The sequence below is a fragment of the Babylonia areolata genome, chromosome 2 (assembly GCF_041734735.1).
Source record: "Babylonia areolata isolate BAREFJ2019XMU chromosome 2, ASM4173473v1, whole genome shotgun sequence".
Classification (NCBI taxonomy): Eukaryota; Metazoa; Mollusca; class Gastropoda; order Neogastropoda; family Buccinidae; genus Babylonia; species Babylonia areolata.
Genome location: NC_134877.1, coordinates 5577228 through 5591043, shown reverse-complemented (window position 1 = coordinate 5591043; position 13816 = coordinate 5577228). Strand labels below are relative to the sequence as shown.

The 13816-nt window shown below is 36.6% G+C and overlaps 1 protein-coding gene across 20 annotated transcripts in view; it reads right to left on the bottom strand.

Annotated features, from left to right (window-relative positions):
- LOC143296877 (uncharacterized) overlaps positions 1 to 13078 on the bottom strand; it is a 78622-nt gene extending 65544 nt beyond the window's left edge. For all 20 annotated transcript variants that reach the window (XR_013057206.1, XM_076608860.1, XM_076608903.1 and 17 more), the window contains exons 1-3: positions 12998 to 13078; positions 11011 to 11906; positions 8799 to 8954 (exon numbers count right to left, since the gene is read on the bottom strand). Coding sequence is in view for 19 of the 20 variants with exons in the window: in XM_076608860.1 (XP_076464975.1) it covers positions 8799 to 8954; positions 11011 to 11857 (1003 nt within the window). In the remaining variant the exon portion in view is untranslated. The remainder of the gene's footprint in view (positions 1 to 8798; positions 8955 to 11010; positions 11907 to 12997) is intronic.
- Positions 13079 to 13816: the final 738 nt, after the last annotated feature.

The following is a 13816-nucleotide window of genomic DNA, read 5'->3' as shown; positions in this document are numbered from 1 at the left end:
CATCAAAGCTTCTTTTTTTTTTGCACCATATCCATGATGCATCATTCTACAACAGTCACCATGTCACCAAACGTGTGTGCACACTGTACTTGTGTGTAAAGCATGCAAAGTGTATTTTAAATATCTTAAGTATATATTTGGGCATGACACAGAGAGTCCATTACTTCAAGTGTATTCATAGAAATGTCATGACAGGAAAGGTTAACTGTATGAAAGAAAGTGAAACAGAGAGGGTGAGTGTGTACATGTGTGTATGAGAGAAAGATAAGAGGGAGGGAGAGAGAGAGACTCTCAGAATTCTTATTTCAAGACAATGCAAGTACTTTCTCCACCCACGAGAGAGAGAGAGAGAGAGAGAGAGAGTGCATGTGCGTGCATGCATGCGTGTTTCACTTGATCAGATTCTTTTTCTTTGAACTTAAATATAAGACTGCCCATTTTGATACCTCCGTACCCTCAAAAACAAAGGTTTGCTGTTAGTAGGCAGCAGCTGCCTGAATATGATTTTGTCCATTGACTGTCCACCTTCTCAGCATCCAATCTTTCAGGGACCATGCCTTCTGAGACTGAGAACATCAATCATACCCGCCTGCCAATCTCTGGTATGTTCTCTGAATGTACAACTTGATGACTTGAACAACAATGGCATTTCAACCAACAACAAAAAAAAAAAAAAGGGAGAAAGAAATGACATTTCTCTGAGTTCGTTCATTCTTTAGTTTAACGTCTTTTCACTAAGTGATATTAGACGGTTTTTTCTCTGAGTGTCAATGATAAAAGTTTCATATGACATCTCTGCTGAACCAGACTGAAACAAAAGTACATGTAGGAAAACTCTTTTACGTTCCAGTGTTAATCACTTTGAACAATTTCAGAAAAAACAAGTTTTCTCTTTTTTTTTTCTTTTTCTTTTTACAAATACATTTTAAGAACATGTGAAGGCAGATTACAGTGCCTGCAATTTTGAGTTGTTTTTTTGTTTGTTTGGTTTTGGTTTTTTGGGTTTGTTTTTTTTAACTTCCTTCATTATGCTGTTGTTTTGTTTTCCATTTTGTGTTTGTGCAGTTTATATGATTCAAGTTTGTGTGTATCTGTGAAAGCACCAGAAAGTGTGAGGGAGGGAGAGTCACAGAGAGAGAGAGAGAGAGAGAGAGAGAGAGAGAGAGAGAGAGAGAGAGAGAGAGAGAGGAGATCAGGCACTAAAAGCAGACATTCAAAAATATTCAGGAAAAAAAATCAGACACCTGTGACTGTGTCACATGGGAAACATGTAACGAGTAGGCAGCTTTGGTGTGTTCATTTTTCTTTTCTTTTTTTTCCTCTTCTTTTCTTGAGTTAGCACATGTACTGTGCACACATGTATGTTTGCAATGGAAACATGGAAATGTATGCACGTCTGAGTGAATGTTGGTTAACCATCTGACGTAAATTTTTGGGAACCAACTGACATTAGAATCAGAAACTGGGGCGGAAAAAGTGGTGGTGGCATGATTGTTGTGATATGTGTGGTATCCAAATCTGCTGCTCACCAGATACAAAGTACTTTGATGTCGTCAGACTCCTCATGTTGTAAATCTGTTGATTTCCAAGCTCTCAGGTGTAATCTTTTGCTCTCTCCATCTCTGCCATAATGAACATTTTTCTTCTTCTTTTTTTTTTTTTAATGGATATTTATAATTTCACTATTTCAGGGTATGTTTCTTGGCATGTTGGAAGTGATCAAGTATGAGGCCAACACAGACACACTGACAAATACACACACTCTGCATTAACTACCAACTTTCAACAGTGGTTCACAAATAAAAGAAGAACAAAAGAGAAGATAATGACAGAACTTCGGAAGTGATGGCAAAGGAAGCCCAGGATAGCCAAAGACACTCTCCTGTAGGTGTTTCCATGTGGTTTAAAATTCAGCTCAGACAGTGACTTTGATGATCTCAGACTGGTTCAGGAGTCACTAAAGACACTGATCATATGTGGTTAAACTGTAGAAGTCTATAGAATCTAGCTGACTACATGAATGTTTCTTGCATTTAAAATTCAAACAATATATAATACTAATAGCAAGAAACAAATACGCAAATTTCAACTGATATCTATACATACACATGAATGCATGTATGTGGTAACAATTCATCCTCTCATACACCATCTTCATCTGAACCACCATCTCACACATTAATGAAGTGAAAAACACACACAAGTGTCACAAGCAAAAAAATATCCTCTGATAAAAGTATAATGAACACTGTATTTAAATTGCAACTTCACTTAGGTCGTGAAATCAATTTATCAAGGAAAAATTCTTATTGCAACTACCACCGCAACTTTTTTTTTTTTTTTTTTTTTTTTTTAATAAACATACTAAATTTAGCCTAACATCAGTCATTTCATTTTCACCGTGGTAACCTTTCAAAGAAAGAAAATGCCAATGTCCATCTTGATCTAAATATAAAACAGAGTAAAAGACTAAAACTAAAGGAAAACTGAAGACTTGAATGCAGACAAGATAGTGCTTTCCATCCCTTGTCAACATTTTCATTGGGGAAAAAAAAGGCGACTAAAATAATCTCAGTTACTACAGACACAAAATTACAGATTGTTGTGTCCTCCACACAGCCATCCCTTCACCTTAAACACTATCAAGATGATGGGACAGATGAGGGGTAGAGAAATTAAATGACAATTTGAGAATGTGAATGCACAGAACAAAGAAAAAAAAACACCATACAATAAATACGTAATCACATATTCATTTTTGGCAGCATTTCAACACATCATTAGTCAGTGTCATATACCATTCAACCAAACCAACACTGTTATACATATCAATTAAACAAATTATGTTCCTGTTCTTTGTTTCCTATCAGCATTTTTTACACTGCAGTTACCACAGCTGCTTCACCATGTCTAACCTCACTCATGACAAACATTGTAGTGGTGTGCATGCGAGAGTGAAAGAAGAATCAATAAGACAAAAAAACAATACAACCTAAAAGTAAGGAAGCTAATAAATTCAAAATATTTCCAACAAACATGTTCTGCAAGTCATTACAAGCAACTCTTGACACAGGGGTGGAAATAAGAATTTGGAATATGAGGGCTGAGAGTGAAACACCCAAAATTAACTTCCCACCAAAATTCCAGATGAGCAATCACTGTGCATGTTCTTCAACTTCAACAGTAATATTCTTATTTCCATTTGAAGGTCTTTGGTTTTGTCTCTACCGATTGCTTTCTACAAAGATTTCCTTTCCTGCAACATAGTATTAGTAGTGCTGAACGGTCATGGCACCACCATGCAATATAAAACACTGTACACTCTTGAAATACTGAAACTGGTTCCCCAATATGGTCTGCTATTTCAAGATTTTGGTGCAGATACCTTGATCATTTGGATGAGATTTCATACCACCAGAGGAGGTGATAAAACAAGCTGATGATGTCACAGCTGATACAGATAGAGGATATCCATATTTTTGGAAAGGTCACTTGACTGTTTCAAGAACTACAACAAAATATGAAGTCCAATCATACATGACTAAAATTAAACTTTTAAAGACAAACCTCTTTTAAACAATGAACAGACCAATAGTACAGCAACAAATCGTACCAAAATGAGCATTGTTGATTCCAGTCCCTCAGTTTATACTATGACACCCTCTTCCCACCATGACCATGTGAAATGAACATGGCAGGAAAAAATCCTTCCCCTAAATCATATTTCATAAAGCAGACTCAATTTGACTTCAGACTCTATTAGTTCTGAACGAAGCCAGCAGGCAGCATATTTTGGGCACCCACAGAACAGACCGAACTTACACAATTCTACATTGCTGTGTAATGAGCAAAAATGACAGGAAAATTGAAAGCATAGCAAAGCTGGTAGAATGTGCTGCATATCTGTTGCAATTGTATCCCAAGTTCCGTAAAGTGGATATAATTTTTCAACTTCCAAATCTAGTCTCTTTAAATGCCATTAATCTGGGTTGTTGTTTTTTTTTAAAGGCTTACTTTCAAGATTAACCCTCCATAATTAAAGAATTACAAAAGCAGGCACGAATCAATAACAACTAATCAACTCACACACAGCAGACCCGCTCATGTGAACACATGACCACATATGTATGTACATACACACATGTGCGTGTGCACATTCACACCTGCATACACATTTTTACAAGATAATTTTCAAACGATTTTCAAACAAAACAATGTATATGGAAACAGCAGCTTTCTAAGCGAGCAAATTGTCATAAAATCATTTTTCTTCGATGCATTGTCACACTAGACTCCTGACAAGCTGATTACTTATCTTTAATCCACAGAATGTTACACGAGTCCACTAACAGCAAGCTGTTGATTCACTTATGAATTGTGCAACAAGCAACACACTTGCCAATGTATGCATGCATCTATGTTTATGTGTGTATGTGTATATGAATATGTACACGATGTATATAACTTTCCATGCACAAATTACATACTCCATAATAGCCTATATATAGTACAGGTTATTCATGTATCTGTTTAAGTATATGTGTATGCATATTTTTTACTCTTCTATTTCTTAACTTTGTACAAAGACATAGTTGAAATACTACTACAAAATAACAAAGGGCATGTACGCAAGACTGTATAATTTACAGTATGTCTGCACTGCATGTAAACACTTCTGTGTTAAGTATAAGCTGTATCACATTCATTATTTAAGAAAAACTGGAAGCTGCACCTTATTACATGAAAAATACAGCCATCAATTTAAAAAACAACATCTAGTTAGTGCTGCCATGAACCATTTCTTTCAACACAGCTGAGCGTGTATGTTCCAATGAGTGAACTTTACAGATGCACCATAAGTATAACTATCTGCTGGCTTCATCTTAGGAAGTGCTTAAGCCTTAGTTATGGCATATGGTCAGTCTACTTTCATCACATCTTCAGTCTTGTGACCCTAATCATTTCAAAATTCTACATCCTCAACTGTTTAAAGTGCCAAGTCCCCAAATCTTGCATTTGAACCCAAAGACAGTATCACGTAAGACATCAGCCAAGACAGGGAAGCACAGAGCATGCTGATTTAAGTTTTAACACACAGAAACCTATCTAGCAAACTTTGCAGTAACAGGGAAACACTACAAAGATTCTACATATTATTTCTCACGGCAAGAAGTACGAACCTTGACAAACAAAATTAATTTCTTCAGACCAAAAAAAAAAAAAAAATCCAAATTGGCAGTAAAAATCATGCTAAGTAATGAGTTCCTGAAGTATCAAAAATCTGCATATAAACTTTATACAAATACCTCTGAATGCACAAAGCAATATCACACTATTGATTCATGGGATAAAATCTGTTGTGAAAAAGCTATGTAAGCATTTCATAAAAATCTGAATCAGGCTCTACAGCAGAGCTGAAACCAGACTGAAAGGTCATGTGACAGAGAAAGGCTCCACAGATCCTACTTAAATGCACATCTTTTTCTAATCGTATGATATCATTCGAAAGTTTGTCACAAAAAATATTCCCCCTGAGATGTTTCTTGCCACAAATACCTAAAATTTGACAAATTACTGATGACTGGAAATAGATTAAGTCAGAAGATAATCTGGAATCGGGACTTCCGCAGATTGAGAACATTCTGTATTTCTGCTAGTAGTTACTGATTCAAGTGAACATTTCAAGACCAAAACTCTCAACAGGGATTTTTTTCTTCATTAATCTAAGCATATTCACATGTGTGTGTGAGTGCATGTACACATTAGCTGGACACTGTTAGTGACTGTGTGCAAGCATGTGAGCACAATCATTTCCCTCCTGATGTAAAGGACATACCTTCTCATACCAACAGATATCTGAACTGTGGTCAATTCCCACCCCCCAAGAAAATCTTGCAAGGAAATAAAAATACAAAATAAAATATTTTAACTGTTCAAAAGGTGGATAAAACAAACCTGAAAATAGCTAACAAGTAATCTTGTGAATGGGAACAATTTTGTTCAAAGCAAATTTCCAATTGCCTGGAGGTGAGCTTGCATTTCATGTTTGCTTGAAAAATCATAAATTTGAACAACCAGTATCTAAGATTGATAAGCCAATTATCTGAAAGGAGAAGACCAGAAGGATTCTAATATAAATCCAGGTAATAATTCTTCAATGGATCTGGATTTACTTGTTTCTTTCTTTCATTTATCATACTTCAAAATATAAAAAAGGCAATCAACTACTGAGGGTTTGATTCAATCCACTGTTTTCATTCAACTCACTTCATTAACTTCTAATTACATTCTTCTCTCAAATTATCTCACTCACAGACACACAGATCAGCCAAAAAGTGAGTATCTTGGCCAAAAGAGAAAGTTGAAAACTGAGTACTGCAAGAGGTCATACTGTGAAGAGCAGACTTCCAAACAAAAGAGGTTGGGACGTGACACTTTCATCAAGTTGCTCAATATATCAAATCATTTATTTATTTATTCATTCATGACATGAGTTTGCTTTCTCAACAAAAATGGTCATGAAAATCAATCAAAGCAATGATCATTGCAAAAAAACATAAAAGGAGGTAGAAAAACAGAGAACAAATACTGAAAAAGCTGAGAACTTTAACATGTGGCCTGTCCTGATCAGGCAAAGAAAATAAGCAACCAAACAAAGAAATAACTTCTGGGATTTGGTAGACATCAAGGTGTACCACCATCAATGCTTCATCACGTTTTCTACTTTCTCTTTCAGATCAGACTGATTTTACTAATACCAGTCATTCTCATTTTCTGCATTTATACAATTACAAGTACAGAAAAAGTAACTGTGACTAAAAATTAAAATGATGTTCTGATTTACAAAACAAATCTCTTTATATTCATTTATCTTTTTTTTCTTTTCTTTTTTTCTTTCTTTTTTTTTTCAATTTGCTGAATGATTTTGATCCCGGATCCTAATCTACTTTTATTTCAAACCTGGATTCACAGTTGTTTCCTTTCAACAGTCAGCCCCTTCCTCTATTGTGATCTTGTCTCACTGTCACTCTATAGTCTATATTCATGCCCATATTTTCCTTGTGTGCCCAGATGTTACCCTTTAACTGCCAAACTTGGACTCAAGGAAGTTTTTTTTAAAGTTTTCCCACATCAGTGAATTCTAGTGAGCGTTCTCAGATATGGAAGGGAACAAGCCTCATATGACTCTGGATTTTTATTATTTACCCTGGACATGGCTGCAACAGAACTAAAAACTAAGCTATGCTAATCATCTCTTTAGTTTTTGGTTGGTTGCTTTGTTTTTCAAAACAAGTTTTATTACTGAAATAAAATACTGTTAAAACAAAAATGTGTTCATATATCCAAATATTAATCAGTTATCTTCCTCTAGATTTTGACATTATTACGGAAAGTAGAACAACAAAATGTCCGACCAACCAAATTATTTGATTTTCCACGAACCATCTCATTCTCGTCAACATTTTCAACTGTTCTACATGCTCTACCTATCTCCAATTTTTTGGAACTGTTTAGAGGTCTCAGTCAATGTAATTCAAACTAAAATAAACCGCACGTAGATGAACAATTCAATCTTTTGTACATCAAAATTCGGATTCTAAAAGTAGTAAAATCCATACTGATTTGAACGTGTCTCAAATATGACACTACTTCTGGTCTTTATACAATATTTGAAGAAGCTTCAAATTCCTATCCATTTGTTATCTTAATAACAACTGTTTAACCTTCTTTTTTTTTTTACTGGGAATTTTTGTTGAAGTTTTCCAAAAATGAGCAAATTTTCTTTTCTTTCTTTCTTTCCTTCTTTTAACTTCATTGTTTCAGTTTTGACTTAATCTGATAACCACACAATTCATATATTAGATGCATTAAGCGAAACATTACATTTACTAGTAAGAATCTACTATTAATAATCTGTAATACAGAATCCTTCTGTTCTCTCATTTCTGTGCGCACTGCTGACCAGGAACTCTGTTCTTTTCACAGAAACACATGGAAAAGGAAAAGAAAAAAAAAGAGAATGATTTTCATGGTAAAATAAACTACTCTTGCCTTAATTAAGACTTTTTAAAGTGATATAAATCCAACATCTTTTTCAGTTATAATCAATAGTTCAACATTTCCATACCAGTCTTTTCAAAGTCTATGTCAATCAGCGACTCACTCTTCTGTTTGTATGCATGTAGGCAATACTGAATACTTCTGTCTTAACATTTTACAACTGAGCAACTTTAAATTTACAAATGAAATATATTCAGCCAAATCCGATTTTCACATTTCGCCAAACTGGTATATGTATAGACTACAGTACATATCTTAACACTGTATTTGAATTTCTGTAGTGCGTGCACCAATAGGCTCTAGCAGAATTGTACACCACTCTGTTGATCAGTGGAGGTCAGAAAAATCTCCAGCCTTTACCTAAGAGGTACTGCCAGATTTCAAAACACTAATCTGTGAGTGAAAATACAATAATTCTCTTACTGCTCAGTTGAATAATCGCTCTATATGAACAAATTGACCTTTTAAAGAGCATTAGCTATTGAATTTAGTTGATTAACTCCAAGCCTCTCCATTTTGGCTATGACACCAGTAAACGTGCCATCATTAAAACTTCTGTATGAAAACTAGCAATAACAGTATCATCACTAAAACTTTATATTCTCATTTTTTTTGTTTCTTTTTCACATTTTCTCTTTGGTTCCTTCTTTACATGATAAGAAAAGAAGAATTCTAAGAAGACGTGAAAAGAGTTCCTGGCCAACGTGCTAATGTTAAAAAATGGAAAAGACTCCTACCTCTCATGCCAGAGGGGCCAGGCTGAGGTTGGGAAGTAGAAGAGGAAGTGCCAACTGGGAACTGCGGTCCTGCTGCACTTGGAACATATGTGGATGAGGCTGAACTTGACTGGGGACCTAAGGAGAATATGGAGGGGTCTGGCAATCCATCTGAGGCTGAAAACATACAATGATTAACACCTAAGAACAGAAGTAACACAATAGCAATGTCAGAATGCGACTACTGCTGAACTTTCCTAACAAGCCACTGTAAAAATCAATAATCATAAAAAAATATACATAATGATGGTCAAACCATAACACATAAAATTTCATGCTAAGTGAACTGAACTGCACAGAATGGAATGGTCATATCAAAGAGATGTCTATCAGATTTCAATACGCCAGTAGGGTGTTCAAACACTGTTGCGGGGCAAAAAAAAAAGTCTCACAGAGATGGTTACATAATTTAATTCAAATAGTCATTTCAACTTTTTTCTTTTTTTTTTGTTTTGTTTATCTATGTGCAAGCAAAATCTTTGAAAAAAGACCCAATACCACTGGCATGCTGTAAAATGTATCACTAAAAAAAAAGTAAAATAATTCCAAGATTTTCCCAATCCTTGCAAGGTAAAAGAACTAAAACATTTATTTTCATGAATTTTCCAGCCTTGGAAATGATCTTCCTATCTGTCCAAGGCTTTTCTATGCTTCCATGACTGGTCTGTGACAACCATGGTGTGCGAGTATGTGTGTGCACACTAGTATGCATATGTCCGAATGTGTTTGCGTGTGTGTGTGTGAGGTGTTTTCTCGTGAATTTTGGATATATTCACTATGTGGTAGAGGTGACTATGTGCTGTATGCATGTGAGTGTGATTGGGGGGAGAGTTGGTTACAGAAATCACACCAACTGAAACTATTACTGTATCACAACAGTGATAACTAATTGTGGTCTGGGCGCTAGTCATTCGGATGAGATGCTAAACTGAGGTCTTGTGTGCAGCATGCATTTAACACATGTAAAAGAACCCACAACAACAAAAGGGTTCTTCCTGGCAGTAGAAAATTCTGCTTGGATAGGAAAACAAACAAAATTGCAGACAGGGAAAAATATGAAAAAATGGGTGGTGCTGTCAGTGTAGCGACACGCTCTCCATGGGACAGCAACCCAAATTTCACACAGAGAAATCTGTTTTGACAAAAAGAGTACATGTAATACAAATACAAAATAACAAATACAACAAAATTAACACAAGACTTGTGCTATTCCATACTATCTTATCTGCAGGTGTTTGTGTACACATGATACAACCATACAGAGGTTGGGGACAGTAAAACTATTCATGTGCCCTCTTTTGTTGTTCTGAGTGCTGTTCACTAAAAAGTAAAAATGTTAGTTAGAAAACTAAAACTGAAAACAAAACTGCAGACAGAAGGAAAAAAAAAAAAGGGTGGTGCTCTCAGTGTAGTGATGCACTCTCCCTGGGGAGAGCAGCCCAAATTTCACACAGAGAAATCCATTATGACAAAAAAAAGTTATACAATGAATAAAAGCACACAAAGACACTACCATTATGTTGACTCCAATGACTGGAAGTCAAAAGCAAATCTGAGGCAGTGAATATTGCTCTTCCTTCAATTTTATGGAATCTTAAAAACACCTTTAGAGGTTTACAGGTAAGGTAGGGTGTGTGTATGTGCATGTGCATGTGTATGTGTGTGCGCGCGCATGCTCTCTCTCGTGTGTGTGCCTGCACTCACGTCTTTTTTTTTTTCTTTTTTTTTTTTTTACAAGTTATCAAGATATAAAATAAAAGTTACTGAGAGAGAGAGAGAGAGAGTCACTGTGTGTGTGTGCACGCTCATGTCCACTGCATGTGTCACAGAGTGGCATCAGTGCAAGAGCCCTTTTACAAAGTTTTTTACCTGTGCGTTACTGCTAAACTTGTGCTAAGCACACACATGAACAACTGACACTTTTAACAAGTATACATTTTGCAAGTTCCTGTCAAAGCAGCAAACATTTTAATGCTTTGACAGACAGTGGCTAACACAGTAACTGAACAAACAGAACCAAATTACATGAACGTGGACAAATAAAAAACAAATTTCAACAACAAAAATCAAAACGAAATAAGATCCAAAATACACAGATCATGACCATAAAGATAAATATTTTCATAATACTAATTTCATTTTTACTATTTAGATCAAATAATTAAACACTAACCTCTTTGTTGTGGGCCTCTGGCAAACTGCTGACTTTCAAAATCACAGGAAGGCCCCTCCCCCTCAACATATTCTTCTTTGATAAACGTCACTTCAAGATCTCCATCACTGTCATCCTCTCTGTCTTGAAGATCAGGATTGTTCTGACCTTCAACTGGTTCCAGAACACTTCCTGCTAAGTTCACACCAATATCTAAACCATCACTTCTCACACTTGCTGTCTGTGGAAGCACTGTCTCAGACATGTCAGTGTCAGCTGTCCTCAATGCTAGAAGAGATTCTTTGGAATCTACAGGACTGGAGGATCCTTGTGGGTGTGAAGATTCTGAGGTCACATGAGAAAAATTATCATGATAGGATATTTTGGCAGGACGGAATTCACTACTCTCTTCTTCAGAAGCTTTTCGCTTCACTGCATTTGGCTGGGAATGAGATGAACCAGAGTCTTTAGCACCAGAGTTTCGCCGAGATCTTTCCCTTGACTCTGTCAAAGCTGTACTAATACTGCATATTGCAGAAGAAACTCTCCCTGACTCAGCAGTGTCAGGGCTTTCACTGTTTTGTGTAAGCTGGTTTCCTGACTGAGAAGTCTTTCCTGAAACTTCCTGCTCTGGTTTGGGTTCTGCATGAAAACTGTTGCTGATAAATAAAGTGGAGTTCTCTGCATTCTTACACACTTTCTCCTTCAGAATGTAGTCCAGAGAATTTCCTTTGTCCACACTGAGGTTGATGTGCCCAATGATTTCAACACCATTCTGAAAATCCAAATAGCCATGACAAAGTGTCTGGACGGATTTTATCAAAGCATTGATAAACTTGGCAGCAGATTCATCTCCTAGTTTCTCCATCACTGTTTGTTGTGTCTGGCAGTGGGTCAGCAGCTGGGTCCACAAAATTCTGAAACATACAAAATTTCACACATTAATATAAAAATCAATGATCCATATAATTTCCCAGTCTGCTTACCGTCCATAGTATCTTAATCCGCCAACTGACTTTCCAAAATATACATCCACTGATATTTAGAAGACTGTCTCAGTCACAAGTCTTTTTTTTCTAAAACATTTATTTATCATTATTTTTTTAACAATCCAGATCTCAGCTGTAAATATTTTTTTCAGTAAATACTTCATGAGTATTTCCCTTTTATCTCAGCGGCATACTATGATGCAGCAGTCAGGAGAAGCAGTCAAAATTACAAACTAAGAATATAAGATTCCAGGTGTTCCAATCTGTTTCCAATATAGCTGCAGTCACATGCATCTCCAACAGTCCGAGTTCTATAAATTATGTAGAGCTGGCATCTGCTGCACTGGGTACTGAGTGGATCAGTATGAAGTAGTAAAACTAAAATCTAACCTTTTTAAGTAATGCTCTGGTTAAAAAAAAATTAATGATTGAATCACATCCCCTTACTGTAATCAGGGGGACAACATTTGTTAAAAAAGTAAAAAACCTGACCCAAGCCGTGTAGTGTGTATGAGGGCAAGTGCAGTCTTGACTGTTCAAAACCCCGCAGGTTTACCCAGTCCACGCCGCGTTTCTGCGACGGAAAGACATGCCGGTCTTTGTTCACAGCCAAGTATTCCCTCTCGTCTGATTGGTCCTTTTTACTATGAAGCTTTTCACTCGTCATTGTAGAGTCCGACAGCGGTGTCTTCCATTATTGACAATCATCACAATTGTCTTAGACGCAACGTTGTTATCTCCCTTTTTTGCACGGGACAGGCTGATCATGTTAACTATCCCGTGACATAAAAAGATCAAAATACTAAGTACTAGATTGTTGTTTGACATAAAAGAACAAGAAATAGCGCTTTATGTGTTATTTTCCGTGGACGCCATTTTGGCGATCCAACGCAGGCTACCCTGGTAAAAGGACTGATGAATAAAGCAAGAAATCTGTCATACTCGCATAGTATCTAGATAATCTGCACAAAATAATTCATGTGCTCGGCTAAGAAAATGACCAATACAAAGGTACAAACCTCCGATCACGCCCGTTTCAAGCGCACCGGCTCTCCGTGTCGCCTTTCATCCGCAGGTTTTCTCTTCTGGTTTAATGTGTGACGTACTATCACGTGACGTGACAGAGCGGGAGGAAGAGAGCGAAAATGATATGGAGTGAGCAGAGGGCACGCATCTTTTCCATAGAAGAAAAGCTTCATCATGGTTGTATGATGATATCAGCACCCGATCTTAGGAGTACTGAATTACTTTTCTTCAGATGTATAATTTTACAAAACAATAATTTTCCGTAAATGACACATTTTTGACAAGTGCCTTTTGGGAACAAAAAAAGCTATTTAAAAAAAACAGTCTGGTTTGACCACCATTTCAAATGGTTTTCTTCAACATCATTCGACATAAATGATCTAAAAATAATGTTCCACATTTGATACAAAAAGACCGTGTAGTAGTCTGTTGTCTTCAGTTAAATGTCCTTCCATTTAAGTGATATCAGGCAATTTTTAGGGGGAGGGTGTGTGTGCTCCGCGTGGGTGGTGGTGGGATGGGGGGGTGAGGGAGAGATAGAACGATAGTACCACAACAAAAACAAAAAAGAAGGGGAACATTGGCGATATGGTAGGAAACGCTGTCATCAATTTCAGTTTCTCACGGAGATGTACGTCACTGACTGCGTTCGGACGAATCCATATTCACTATGACATCTGCTGTAGTAGGCGGCAGATGCCCGTGATAGCGGCATTGCCCAATGGGCATGATCAGCCTTTGAGTGCATGCATAGTGGTGTAGGTGTACCCATCAATGTGGACTTTACAGTATGTTGCCACTGAGAGGACAAC